The sequence below is a fragment of the Talpa occidentalis genome, unplaced genomic scaffold, assembly GCF_014898055.3.
Source record: "Talpa occidentalis isolate TD23 unplaced genomic scaffold, MPIMG_talOcc4v2.1 talOcc4.3, whole genome shotgun sequence".
NCBI lineage: Eukaryota > Metazoa > Chordata > Mammalia > Eulipotyphla > Talpidae > Talpa > Talpa occidentalis.
Window position 1 is genome coordinate 4,558,059 of NW_023603184.1, and position 12,817 is coordinate 4,570,875.

Consider the following 12,817-nt stretch of genomic DNA (forward strand, 5'->3'; position numbering starts at 1 on the left):
CCACCAGGGAGGCCGCAACTTTTTTTTTTTTAAGGTTTATTTTTATTCATGCATACAAGAACGGGGGTGTAGGCCAAGGGTGTATGTGTGGGGGAAGATTCACCGGAGACAGAGTAAGGAGAACAGGTGGACTGACTGAAAGACATTGCCATGGGGAGCAGCGGGCAAGACAGGAGAGGTCTGCTGCGCCCTGTGGGTTAGTTCGCTCCCTGGCCGGGGATTGAACTCATGCTGCAGTGGCTGCCGAGAGCTTCATAGTGCTGAGGCTTACTTAATCTCTTGTGCCACCAGGGAGGCCCAGTTGTACAACTCTTAGCTGGCATAGCTGGATTCAAATCCGGGATGGAGAGAGGTCTCCTCTCCACTCTGGTTCCTTCCCCATGGCACCTTGATTGGCCTTTCTAAGTAGCAGCTCTTGAAAACTCTCCTCAGCTCGCTCTTGCTGTCTGGCCAGAGCTCCTGCATCCTCCTCTCCCCTGCCCGCCGGGGACATGCCCGTGGCGAGCTGCCTGTGGGGCTGGCTCTTTGCCAGCTTATCCCCTCCCCTCTAGTGCCACTGCCCTCCCGAGTGTCCTTGTATACTTCTCTGCGCCGCAGTCCCATTCACTTCCCACCCCTCTGCCCAAGGAGCCCTCAGCACAGCCTCTGAAGTGCTTCTGGTCCTGTCTCCTGTCCAGGGCTCCTTCACCATCAGGCCTGTATTTTTGTTTCATCTTCAAACCAGTTTGGGCATTCACCTGGCTGTAGCACCTGAGTGAACTTGGCTTCCTCACCTATAAGAGGAGATCCCACTGCCTCCCTCAGCAGACCGAGTGCGATGATCACAAGGTGCCTCTCTGCCATTTGGCATGGGCTCACGGCCAGGCACTGCCCAGGGAAGGGTGGGGACTGGCGAGGTAGCCCTGGCTTCCTTTCTTCTTGTCAGGGCCAGACTCACCAGGCCCTTGAGGCATATGTCCCTTGAGGAATATGTCATAGCCAAGTGAAGCAGATCGTGTTTTGCTAATAAAAATACTGAGCCAGGCATCCCAGCTGAAGCAGCAGCTGGTTTTGGCTTCACAGACCCTTTACCAGACCCCATGACTGCGCAGATTTGCTGCTCTCTACTGGAGGTGAAGGGGAACTTCCATTCTCCCCCACATCTGCTTTCTCCTGATAGCACTGGAGAAGCAGCGTCCCCCGTGTCCAGTGCCATCTTCACATCCTAGGGGTGTGTGGTTTAGCGGGATCTGCATTTTTTCCTTTTTAAAGAAAAATAAGTACATTTCTCTGAGGCCAAACCCAGGTAGGGCTCCGGACAGGGCTGCTCTATTCCTTGATTACATCTCTGGGCAGCAGGGGAAGAGTCCCCTGGCAAGGTGGGCTACAATGGCATGGTGCTGGGCAACAGCAGATGAAGCCAGGGAAACGTGAAGGGCTATACCCAATTCCGAGGAACACTGAGGGTCACAGCATGAAGCAGAAGGGGTGGGGGTGGGGGGAGGAGCTGGGGCCCAAGGAGCAGCCATGCTGGCCAGAGCACAGAGGCATGGGACGGCCCAGCTTGACCAGGGGCTCTGCTGTACAGAACAGAAGCAGCCAGTTTGGGCATAATATTTATTTGCATCTATTTATAGAATAGGTATTTACAGATACAAACGGAACCACAGCAAAACTGCTGTAAAACCATTCGGACCCTCTTGATGGCCACGTCACAGAATGTCCAGTCGAGCAGCAGGGCCAGAGCCTGGCTGTGGAGCAGGCCAGCTGAGTACCTGGGCGTCAGCCAAGGGAAATAGCTGGGGATTATGGCTTCAGCATTCTCCCAGAGCACATTCCTGAGTGCTGACCTTGTGGAGTCCTCCCTGCCCCTGCCTTCCCCCTACCCGCAATGGGGCAGGCAAAGGGGCCCTGAGCAGGGAAGGGCAGTCAGGGCACCCCTTTTGTCCCCAGAGTATCTGCCGGGGCCCTGAGCTGGCTGGAGCATCACTGGGCTGGACCAGAAGGCCTCTGGCCAGGTGCTGCTCCCTGCTCTGCAGGCTGCTGTTTGGCAGCTGGAGGTGGCAAGAGCTGCTGGTGCTGCCAGGGAGCATTCACTAGGGCACGGGAGCTACTCAGGCAGCAGCTATGAGAAGAAGGTCTCAGCATCTCCCAGCTCTGTGCCGGGAAGGGCAGGACTGTTAGTGCTGAGTGGGGCTGTGGGCTCCACAAGCACTTGCCTCTCCTTTCTTTGGCCTTAGAGCTGACGAAGGGCAGGCCAGGATGACAGACACAGAAGATGCCCCCGGTTCCTCGCTACCCAGGGCCGGGTCATGAACAGAGGTTTACTCTGACCAGGGACCCATGAGGCCCCAGCAGGGGGCTCGCCGCAGCCCCGGACTCCTGGGCTGCTCTCATTCCCCCTTAGAGTCCTGGAGGGGAGAGGCCTCTGCAGAGGACTTGTGCTTCTGTTCCTCACTGCTCACTTCGGGAGGTGCAAGATGACGGGACGGACGGCAAGGAGAGACGACCACAGTGTGGCTGGGGTGGGCACTGGGATCACAGTGTCGGTCTGCGTACACAAGCACACACACTCCGTCCTCTCGTCTGGTCGGAGCTTGCTCTCAGGCAAGCTCTCGGCCCTCTACCACGCACGCATGTATTCATGCACGCACGCACGCACGCACGCATGGTCACAGAGCGAATCCGAGTCTTATTGCTGTGCAGGGGTGGGGCGTCAGGGAGGGTTACTCCACGAAGAGCGAGAACAGCACCATCACCACAATGCCCGTGCAGAGCAGAAGCACTTGCTGAAGGGAGTGCCTGTGGGGAGAGGGACTGGGTTCAGCAGGTGGCACTGATAGGGAGGGCAGAGAAGTTGGAAACTCCCTTGAGCCCCTAAGGGGGTGGCAGTCGCAGTGCGTCACTCACCACGGGTCATCTTCCTCCAGGAGGTCAGGCAGCACGTTCACCAAGGCGATATAGAGAAAACCCCCGGAGGTGAAGGGCAGAATCCAGGCCACAGTCTCCTCTGCAGTGGGAGGAGAAGGCTGACTGCCTGGGAGCCCAGGGCACCTGGTGACCGCACCCCCTCCCACAAGGGTAGTGGGGCAGAACCCAGCCTGGATACCAGGGGCGGGGCGGCCATGCCCCTTGGCTGGGCCCTTCTGCTGAACACCACCTGCCGCCACCACCCACCACGCCCGTACCTACTCCCTTGGGGGACTGTGTACAGATGGCGAAGCAGGCACCCAGCAGGCCCCCCAGGGCAGTCGAGAGCTGCAGCTTGGCTGCGCTCCATCGGTCAAAGCCGGCCCGGAGCAGGATGGCAAAGTCGCCCACCTGAGGGGAGGTCCAGATGATCATGCTGGGCCCCCGAGGGACCAGAGGCCCTGAACACCGCCAGTGTGGACACGCACACCAAGCCCCCCGCACCAGCCCTGCCGCTGGGCCCCCTAGGCAGCATCCCCTTGACTGAGTTCCCAGTCACTAGGCTGGAGCGTGTCTGACAGTGGCTGCAGCCTGAGGGGCTGAGTAACTCCAGCCCCCACAATCTAGCCCCTGAGCCTGCCCCTGCTGGGCAGTCCCCCCAACCCCTGCCCTAGGCCCACACTGCTGACCTTGGGACCCCTCCCACGCTCACCTCGTGGGGGATCTCATGCAGGAGGATGGCCATGGTGGTCAGGAGCCCAATCTGCAGGGAGGTAAATCTGGGGGTCTGCGCCAGGGCCAGGGCACTCGTCCACTCATTCTACAAATGTTTGTTGAGTGCTCTGGCTGACAGTGTTAGGCCACTAAAACTAGCAGGAGTGACTAAAGGGGACAAGCTAGCAGCCCTCATGAATCTCAGTCTGGAGAAGAGAGGCCAGGGTTGCGGACACGCAGCCATGTGCTCACACCGACAGGTGCTGGGAGCAACGGGTGCCTCACTAGATGAGGGGTAAGCGAGGCCTCTGGACATGCATTCAAGTGGTTCAAAGAGTGAGAGGAAGAACATTCTTGGCAGAGGGAAGAGTGAGGTGGAGGCTATGAGGGGTAAAGAGCTTAGTGAGTTTAAGAGCAGGCAGGCCAAGGGGGCAGGGTGAGGAGGTGAAGAACAAGCACCTAGAAGGAGGCAAAGGCCTAGCTTAGTGGCCTGGCAGAGGCATGCGATCCCAACAAGGGGTATTTGCACCAAGAAGCAGAAAGACTGGAGAGGTGTGGCAGAGGTTGCACGGGCATCATTCCTACTGGGGCTGTTGGGGCTCACCTGCCCACCTCCACTCACCTTTTTGCTCACAAGGAAGCTGGCCGCCACAGCCAGCCCATGGGTGAAGTTGTCTATGGTGTTGGCCAGCAGGTTGAGATAGCCACTGACCTGGGAGGGGGAGAGAGAGCTGGGCCGAGCTGGCTGGGCAGGGCTGAGCCCGGCTGGCCACTTGGGGTGGGGCAGCTGCAGAAGAAGGGGGCCCTGAGTGGGCCACTCACTTTGATGGTCCGGACCACGGCGCTCAGGCCGGGTTCTGCCGCCGGCTGGGCCATATAGCGGCCTCCATGGAGCACGGCAGCAGCAGTGGGGTCTTTGGTGGGGGCCTAGGGCCAGGAGAAGGAGGGAGAAGTGACATTAGATGCCCCCCACTTGGCCAGGGTAGATGCAGGCAGGGGTGAGTGATGCAGCAGTGAGTGAACAGGCACATCCCTTTCATCTGGCTAGACTTCACCGCCTGGTCAGCCAGGGACCCCAAACTCAACAGCTCCTCCACCCCTCACACATCTGTAACTCTCAGTCTGTGAGAACAACTCCCAACAAGTGCTGAGGCTGTCACTCCCTAGACCCTCCCAAACATGCTGGCCCAGCCGCCCAGAGCTCAAGAAAAGGGCTAAGGAATCTGCTTTTCAGGTCTCAGAGCCTCGGCCTCCAGGCCCTGGAACCACCACAGAGCAGAGGCTGACTGGCCCAGGCCCTGGGGGGCTGGGGCTCACCTGACTGGTCCCCTCCTCCTTGCTGTCCAGGAACATCTTCTCCAATGCCAGGAAGGTCAGGAAGCCGGCAATGACCCACAGCCCCAGCTGCTGTTGCTGCTGCAGGCTCTGTCCCTCACCACCTGCAGGGGGGCAGCGTTGCCAGGCCAAGGCAGGCCCATAGAAGGGGGGCAATTTGCAATAGGACCTAGTCCAGGGTAGTGACAGGGGCAGGCACCAGGACAAGTTCCCTGCCCTAATCCCGTAACCCTTCTCCCAAACATTCTGGCAGAGCAGACGGGGCCTAGGCCCTCCCAGGGCACAGGCACCAGCTTCTACCTTCCTTGCCCCTGCCCGCAGCCTCACTCACCAGGGCTGGCGCTGCACGTGTAGGCCCATGCCTCTGGCAGCAGGTGGAGAAACACATTTCCCAGGAGTCCCCCCAAGGCAAAGCTGAGCAGCTGCTTCAGGCGCCGGGCCCCAGCTATAAGGCAGAGATGAGGAGCTTGAGGACTAAGTCACCAGAGCCCCTGGCCCCACTTCTGCCCGATTCGGCTTTCTGGGCTCTCTGTGTTGTCCCAGGCAGACCACAAATGTCTGGAAGGCTAGACACAGATGACGGTCCTTTACAGATCCCCCAGGCCCAGCAGGGGCTGGATGCTTGGCAGGAACACACCGCAACCTGCTGGATGACTGTGGAACCACCACCACTTCATGGTTAAGACACTGGCCACAGGTGCCAGCTCCCCAACCCACCAGTTGGTAACCTCAGGCAGAGAACCAAGACTCAGTTTTTCCATATGTAAACTGATAGGGACCCTGCGGGATTTAAGTAACGATATATATAACAAATGCTCCCCAAGAGAGAAATTTTATCTTCTCAGCCAATTCCTCAGAAAGTGGCCGGGATTTGGGGAATTGGCAGACTTGCAGCATCCAGAGTTGAAAATGGCTTGAGGGCCATGTCCTGACCCTGCATTTGATAGAGGAACTGAGGCCCAGAGAGCAAAGCAGCTTGATAGTGGGGTGGGACCCCACTATTTTTAGCAGCCCCCCATCTGATCTTATTTCTCTGTCTCGAGGGCTTGTGATATGCGCAGGTATGAAAGGGTAGCCAAGGAAATGCCTCCGCCCAAACTCTGCCCTGGGTCCCAGGGAAGCTGCTGCTTTGAGGCTGTATGACACTGGGATGGTCACAGACCCCCTCTGCCTGTGCTTCTCCATTTGTAAAATAGGGCTAATAATCCAGTGCCCTCCATTGACCCAGCAGGGGTGCTACAAGAGGGGCTGAGTTGATGCACAGGGGACAGCAGGGCCCACAGGCTCTGTCCACAACTGTGGCACCAGCCCTCAGCCTGGTGCCTGGCACAGGCGTGTCTGTAGCCATCTGCTGAATAAACAGTGCCTCAGCCTGGAAGGTGGCACATGCCTGGGGAGTATGCACATGCTTCCAACAGATTCCTGGGGCTCTGATCCAGGCTTACTAGGTCATATTCTAGGGTGGGGTGACAGGCATCTGCATTTTTAGCAGCCCCCCATCTGATCTTCTTTATTTCTCTGTCTCGAGGGCTTGTGATGTGCACAGGTATGAAAGGGTAGCCAAGGAAATGCCTCCGCCCAAACTCTGCCCACCTCCCAGATGCCTGTCCAGAGGAGGACCTGCTAAGCGGTGAGGCCAACTCAGGGGTTCTTGATCTGAGAGCTCCTTTGCGCAGTGAGCAGAGACTGAGGGAGAGGCAGTACTTTGCTCGCCATTATACCCCCGTACCCAGCATGAGGCCTGAGAACACAGCCTTGCCCTGTACCAGGCAGTGCTTTAGGATATACATTGATTCAATCTTCACAACAGTACCTGTGAAGTAGATACTATTATTATCCCTGTTTATTAAGGCTGGAAGTCTGAGGCAGAATGAAGTTAACTAATTTGCACATTGCCACCCAGCTGGACCAGGACTTGAACCCAGGCAGCCTGGCATCCATATTTCCACAATTATCTTATATTGTTTCTTGGTCACTGTTTTCTGACTTCTATTCTTCGGAATAAACAAACACATGAACGAACAAACAAATAAGCACGCCACACCTTAGTCACTAGACCAAGATGACAAACTATTCTGTTCCTGTCCACCTGAGACATACTGTAACTCAACTTGAGTTTCCCAGGCTGCTGGCAGGTCCTGGGGTCAGAGGTCACCCACCTTCTGAGCGCAGCATGGTCCCCATCTCCAGGGGAATGACGAGCAGCGGGAAGACCCCACTCAATCCCACCATGAGCGAGCCCAGGAGGGAGCAGATCCAGGTATCCAGTCTCTCTCCACTCAGCAGGGTCCCCCAGGACTCGCTTTCCTTGTTGTCTAGGCGACAGGCTGCTGCAGCCCTCCGGCTCCGGGGGGCCTGCTGGAAACCCCCAGCCCCTCCCAGGAGCTCCAGGGCAAGAGCAGTGAAGAAGAGGAGCCTTTGGCCCGCCATGCCACAGCCAAGGCAGGGACATCCAGGCATACCACGTGCTGAAAAACACAAAGGCCACTTACGTGAGCTGCCACCCTTGGCTGCACACCTTAGGACACGTGGCTTCTCAACCCTCTCTCCCTGCCACCTCCCAGCCACTGCCCCAAGTGTCTGTGACATCCACCTCCTGCTTGCCTTTGCCCAGGGCCTCTGAGGATCCAAATGGTGGGTGCCCAGTGCGAAGGGGCTCTGCTCCGCCACGCCCCACTTCCAAGGACCACGCATTTTTTCCTTCTGAGCCGGCTCCAGACTGTGTGTCAGCCTGTCCGCCTGAGGCTAAACTTTCCTTAATGACAGGGTGAGGCGCTGGCTGGGTTCCCCTCAGCCACCGGCGGGCCCAGCCCAGCCGGGTGTCTCTGGCTGCCAGGGAAGTCTGCCACCAGGCTGTGCCTGGCTGAGGATACCCTAGGGACTAGGGATGGAGGCTGGCACTATCTAGCTTGATGGCATGACAGCAGAAGGTGCAGATGGGGCAACCAAGCAGCTAAGACTGGGCCATTAGAGCTTCTTCCTAGGAAATGAGACCAATGTCCCAGGGGCAGGAGGCAGACAGGAGGTGGGGCTGAAGTGAAAGGAGCCGGAGGCTAGGAGGGGCCTCACACCCCAAGAGCAGAGGCTTTGAAGATCTGCCCCTAACTTTGAGGGCAAGTCCTTGAAGGCTGTCTCTGATCCTCAGTTTCCTCAGCTGTAGGATAAAGATAAGTACAGACTCCCTCACACAGTCGTGAAGGGGGGCTGAGACTGTGCAGGCGGTGCCCATGCCCGGCACCAGCAGTACAGGGAGCCCTCCTTTTGCTGAAGGAGGCCGGGAGCCCAGGGATGCAGGGAGCCCAGGGAAGCAGGAAGGTATCCAGTCGGAGGGTCACAGGGGATGTGAGTCAACCAAGCAGAAGTTCCAGATGGAAACTTGGACATGAAGTTTAAATGTGGTCTGCCCTGGCTCATGCTGGCCGTGACCTTGACGTGGTGATGTCTCTGCCTCAGTTTCCTCTTGCTGATGGGCGGGTGGGTGGGGTGGAAAAGATACCCACGTCTAAGCTCCCGAGGCCTTAACGTGCGACCTGATGAAACCGACTGGGCTCCTCTGGGGACCCAGGGCAGGACGGGGTCAGTCTGGGCTTGGAGGCCTCAGTGGGTCTCGCGAAGACCCGGGTTTGGGAGCGCGGGAGGGGCGCGGGCGAGTCAGAGGAGAGGGCAGGGAACAGGCAAGAAGCGCGGGTCAAGAGACTAGGAAAAAGTGGGAGCGCCCGACGCGGAGGGGGCAGCGAGGGCGAGACGGGGGCGGCGTGAGGGGCGCCAGGGAGCGGGGCCCGTGGAGGTTTCACTCCCCGGCTCTGGGCCCGAGACCCAGGTCGGCCCGGGCGGAGCGGGATGGGGTCAGCTGGGTCCTCCCCGCCGGGGGCGCGGGCCCCGAGGGTCGGCACTCACCGAGCGGCAGCGGCGGCGGCGCTCCGGGCGGCCCCGGCCATCCAGCTGCGACACCTCGCCCCGCCCCGGGCCTGCCCCGCCCGGCCCGGCCCGGCCGCCCGGCCCCCGGCCCGGAGCCGCCCCCGGCGTGCGGCCACGTCACACGGGACCCGTCCGGAACCCCGCGCGCCGCGCGCCGGGGGTCGGGGGGAGCGGTGGTCGGTGCGCGCTTCCGCCTGGCGGCCAAGGGGGACCGGGCGGCCGGCGCACTTCCGCTCGGGCCGGAGGGGGCCGGAGGGGGCCGGTGGGGGCGGCCGGACGGAAGTGAGGGCCCCAACAGCGCCGCGCTCGCCCTGGCGGGGTGGGGGCGGGACGGGAGCGGGGAGGCGGCCCCGCGGGGAACGAGAGCGGCCGGACCGCGGGGCTTGCGGGTCTGGCTCCGCTTCCTGGCTCGGGCTGCAGTGTCGCCCCCGGCCTCACGGGGGCGCGCTCGGCTGCCAGACGGCGCTCGGCTGCGGGGGGCGGGGGGTTCTGCGAGGCTCCTGCTTTGAGTCAGCCGGGCCCGGCTACTCCATGAGCAAGGGAAAGGGGAAGTGCCTGCCGCAGGGAGGGGCCTGGCCTCGGGAACCTCAGAAGAGGGAATTTTATTCTTACTCATCGAATTATTTTTATGCTTTGGTTTTTTTTCACTGGGAACCTCAGGCCGTTGTCTCCAGGGCTTGTAACCCTTTGGGGTCCAGGGCTTGGTGGCTTGACAGGGCTGGTTGGAACTCCAAACCAGGGGGAGCCAGAGTTCTGGGCGCCCCTTCCCTGGAGGTGGCTAGGCCTGACCTCTCACACTACGGCAGCAAACAATAACACGGTTATCATAACACCATTATGTGCCGTTCACGGGCATTGGCTCATTGACTCCTCACTCTGCACCCTCGAGGTGGGTACTGTTAGCCCAGGGTCACATAGTAGCACAGACCGCAGAGCCAGGGTTCAGACCTGGGAGTCCCCGAATCCAAGCATGTGAGACCCCTTCTCACTTCTAAGGTGTTGGGAGTCTGACTTGGCCTTCCACTTTGCACCCTTCTCTGGGACTGGAATATTCAGGAAGGGGCATGTGGGGTACTCATTTGGGGAGTGATTATCACTGGGTGGGGGGTTTCCAAACCTCTGGCCCTCACCTGCCTTTAGGGGACCTCTCTTCCTCTGTCCTGAATTGCTTCTTTCCTACTGGGGCTCTGAGGGCACATTTGCTCAGCTCTCATGTGCTGCATGCAGTGTTCTGTCCACCTCACGCTCCATTATCAGGCATCACTAGACCCCCCAACTCTTCCCAGGTAGGACCAACTTTCCCAGAAAGCCCCCAGTTGACCTGTGCCCCTCCTGAGTTCTGAAGTGGAAGCCCCAATTTATTTCTTTGCAAAGAGAGGAAGACACTGGGGAATGCTGCTCTGGGACCGCTAAGATATCCCTCCCCTCCCACCTATGCAAATCACTCCATCCCATGCAAAGCACTTCACAATATACAAATGATTTCACAATAACACTGTCAATATTCCCCCCTCTGGGGGCAAGGGGAGGCAAGACCCAGCCAGAAACTCCACTTGCTGCCTTTCGCTGCCCTTTCTTCCCTCCTGGTCTGGAATTTCCATCATCAGATTTCCTAATGAATTAAAAAAACAAGTGCATTGAAGGTGGGAAGGAGACTAGAAGATGACTGCTAGCAGGGAGGCAAGGTGGGCAGACTAATGTGTGGCTCAAAGCCAATTAGATATGAGATTCACAGATGTTTATTTCTTTTGAGTCACTTTTATTGAAGGGATGACAAGTTGGAGATTTGAACCAGGCAAGTGACAAAGGGATCACTCCCAAGCTCCTGTAACACCCTTTCTCCTAATGTGAGCCACACATTAGTCTGCCCACCTTGCCCTCCCTGCTCGTGGTCAACTTCCTAAAGGGAGTTGGGATTTTTATGGGATTATTGCTGTTTGGACAGGGTGGAACAGGGTGGACCATCTGGAATCATGGTGTCGTGGACACTATAGTTACATGGCCAGACTGCGTGCTACAGGGGTCGAATGTTCAAAAAATGGCAACCAAGACCCCCTTAGTGGTAGAGGGTATTACTATGTAAATGACCCTAAGGTGAGGTTAGGTCATCTAGGGGCTTTTCTTTGCGGGTTGGTTTAACTAGTTTGGGCAGGAATGAATGTCCAACCTTTAACTAAATAGCACTAAATAAGCATTAGGGGTTTTGCACATTTGCTCTGTAAACCTTCTGGGTAACAGCAGATGTACATGTGACTATAGACACTGGCAGTCTGTATAAGTCTACGTATAATTATGAGTAAATAAAAAATATAGAAGATCACACATTAAGGTGAAAACATGGATTCCCTGGTGGGAGTAGGAAAAAGTGAAAAAAAAAAAAAAGGAAAATTAAAAACACATTTCAACATGTATTTGAACATATTTATGCAATTTGGTTAAGACGACCAGATTCTGATACCAGAATTCCTGTGCCTTAATTTCATCTGTAAAGTGGGTTACCGCGTGGGACTGTTGTGAGGATTTAATAAATGAATACACACAAAGCACTTAGAACTGTGCCTGGCATGTGGGGAGGCTTCTATTTAAGCATTATATGTGCTTAAATACGTGGGTATAAAGAAAATGTTAAAGCAATGAAATAAGACACGGAGTGAGTAGGTCTATCTCTCTCCTCTCCTTGTATGTTTTTTGACACATTTTTCTCTTAGTTTGGAGACCTCAGGGACTTCCTGATTAGTGACTCTGGGCAGGCAAACTGGGCAGGATGGGCATGGACACTGCTTGGCTCTGAGTAGCTTGGGGGGTCTGGGATAGGGGCTGGGGTTTGTTTTTTTTAAGATTGATTTATTTATGCATACAAGAACTGGGGTGAAAGTCAGAGGTGGGGGGGTGAGAGAGGATTCACCAGAGACAGAGTGGGGAGCAAAACAGGCAGATGTACTGAAACTCACTGCTGAGGAGAGCAGTGGGTGAGACATGGACAGGTCTGCTGAGTCATGTGGGTAGCTCCCTGGCCACCTGGGGATCAAACTTGTGCTGTAGTGGCTGGCAGTAGCTTGATAGATCTTTCCTTAATCCCTGCGCCACCAGGGAGGCCCATTGTGTTGGGTGTCTTGGGAGCCCTTAGCCTTGTCCCCACCGTACACAGGTCCCTATAGCCCAAGACCAGCTCTGCAGGAGGGCAAATAGGGTGAAATGCCTGTGCATTATGCATGGTCACGGTCATTGGGTCCTTTGCAGAGGTCCCTTTTATTCAGTTTATGTGTTTATTGATACATTTGCTTACTCCTTACCCCTCTGCCATCCCATCTCCCTGTCTCCTTGGGAGAACCTGAACTTTATGGTCTTCAGTCTTTTTTCTTCCTCGTACATGCGCGCGTGCGCGCACACACACACACAGAAGCCTAGGCAATTATCTGTTTCATTTGCCTTTTTTTAATAAGCAAGGAAAAAAAAAACAACCCAAATAATACATCAAAACCGGTTTTGGGGTCTCCCCTGGTGGTGCAGACGGTTAAGCGCAGCGCTGTGAAACTGTCCGCAGCCTCTGCAGCGTGGGTTCGATACCAGCCAGCCGGGGAGAAACCCATATGGCACAGCAGACCTCTCCTGCCGCGCCCGCTGCTCCCCTCAGCAGTGTATTTCGTCAGTCTGCCTGTTCTGTTCCCCGCTCTGTCTCTGGTGAATCCTCTCACCTTCCCGCGCATCTGGCCTATACCCTGATTCTTGTATAAATAAATGTTAAAAAAAAAAAACGGTTTTGATGTTTTCTTTCATATTATTTAGGATTTTGTTTTTTATAATTTTTATATAGGTCCTGCATAACTTAGTAAGTTTAGTTCTAGGTATTGTACATTTGTGTGGATATTTCAAATAGTCTATTTCCCATTACTTTTTTTTTTTTTTTGAGGTTAGATGGTAAATTCTTGAGAGCCTTCCCTCCCAGCCTTCATTCTCTAGT

General features: G+C 56.5%; 1 protein-coding gene across 5 annotated transcripts; it reads right to left on the minus strand.

Moving 5' to 3' along the window:
* Positions 1-1,558: 1,558 nt before the first annotated feature.
* SLC39A13 (solute carrier family 39 member 13) lies at positions 1,559-10,276 on the minus strand. 5 transcript variants are annotated; one of them, XM_054699228.1, is made up of 11 exons: positions 8,836-8,884; positions 7,543-8,401; positions 7,098-7,406; positions 5,270-5,383; positions 4,921-5,042; positions 4,426-4,530; positions 4,226-4,315; positions 3,602-3,652; positions 3,168-3,300; positions 2,890-2,989; positions 1,559-2,781 (listed from the first exon to the last, which is right to left on the minus strand). In XM_054699228.1, the coding sequence occupies exons 3-11, from the start codon at positions 7,396-7,398 to the stop codon at positions 2,706-2,708; spliced, it is 1,092 nt and encodes a 363-aa protein (XP_054555203.1). In that variant the 5' UTR covers positions 7,399-7,406; positions 7,543-8,401; positions 8,836-8,884; the 3' UTR covers positions 1,559-2,705. The 5 variants fall into 5 exon arrangements, with proteins under 5 accessions (XP_054555203.1, XP_037378197.1, XP_037378202.1 ...); XM_037522300.2 differs by lacking the exons at positions 7,543-8,401; positions 8,836-8,884 and adding an exon at positions 9,987-10,276; XM_037522305.2 differs by lacking the exon at positions 7,543-8,401 and having other exon boundaries at positions 8,836-8,887.
* Between the last annotated feature and the right edge of the window lie 2,541 nt (positions 10,277-12,817).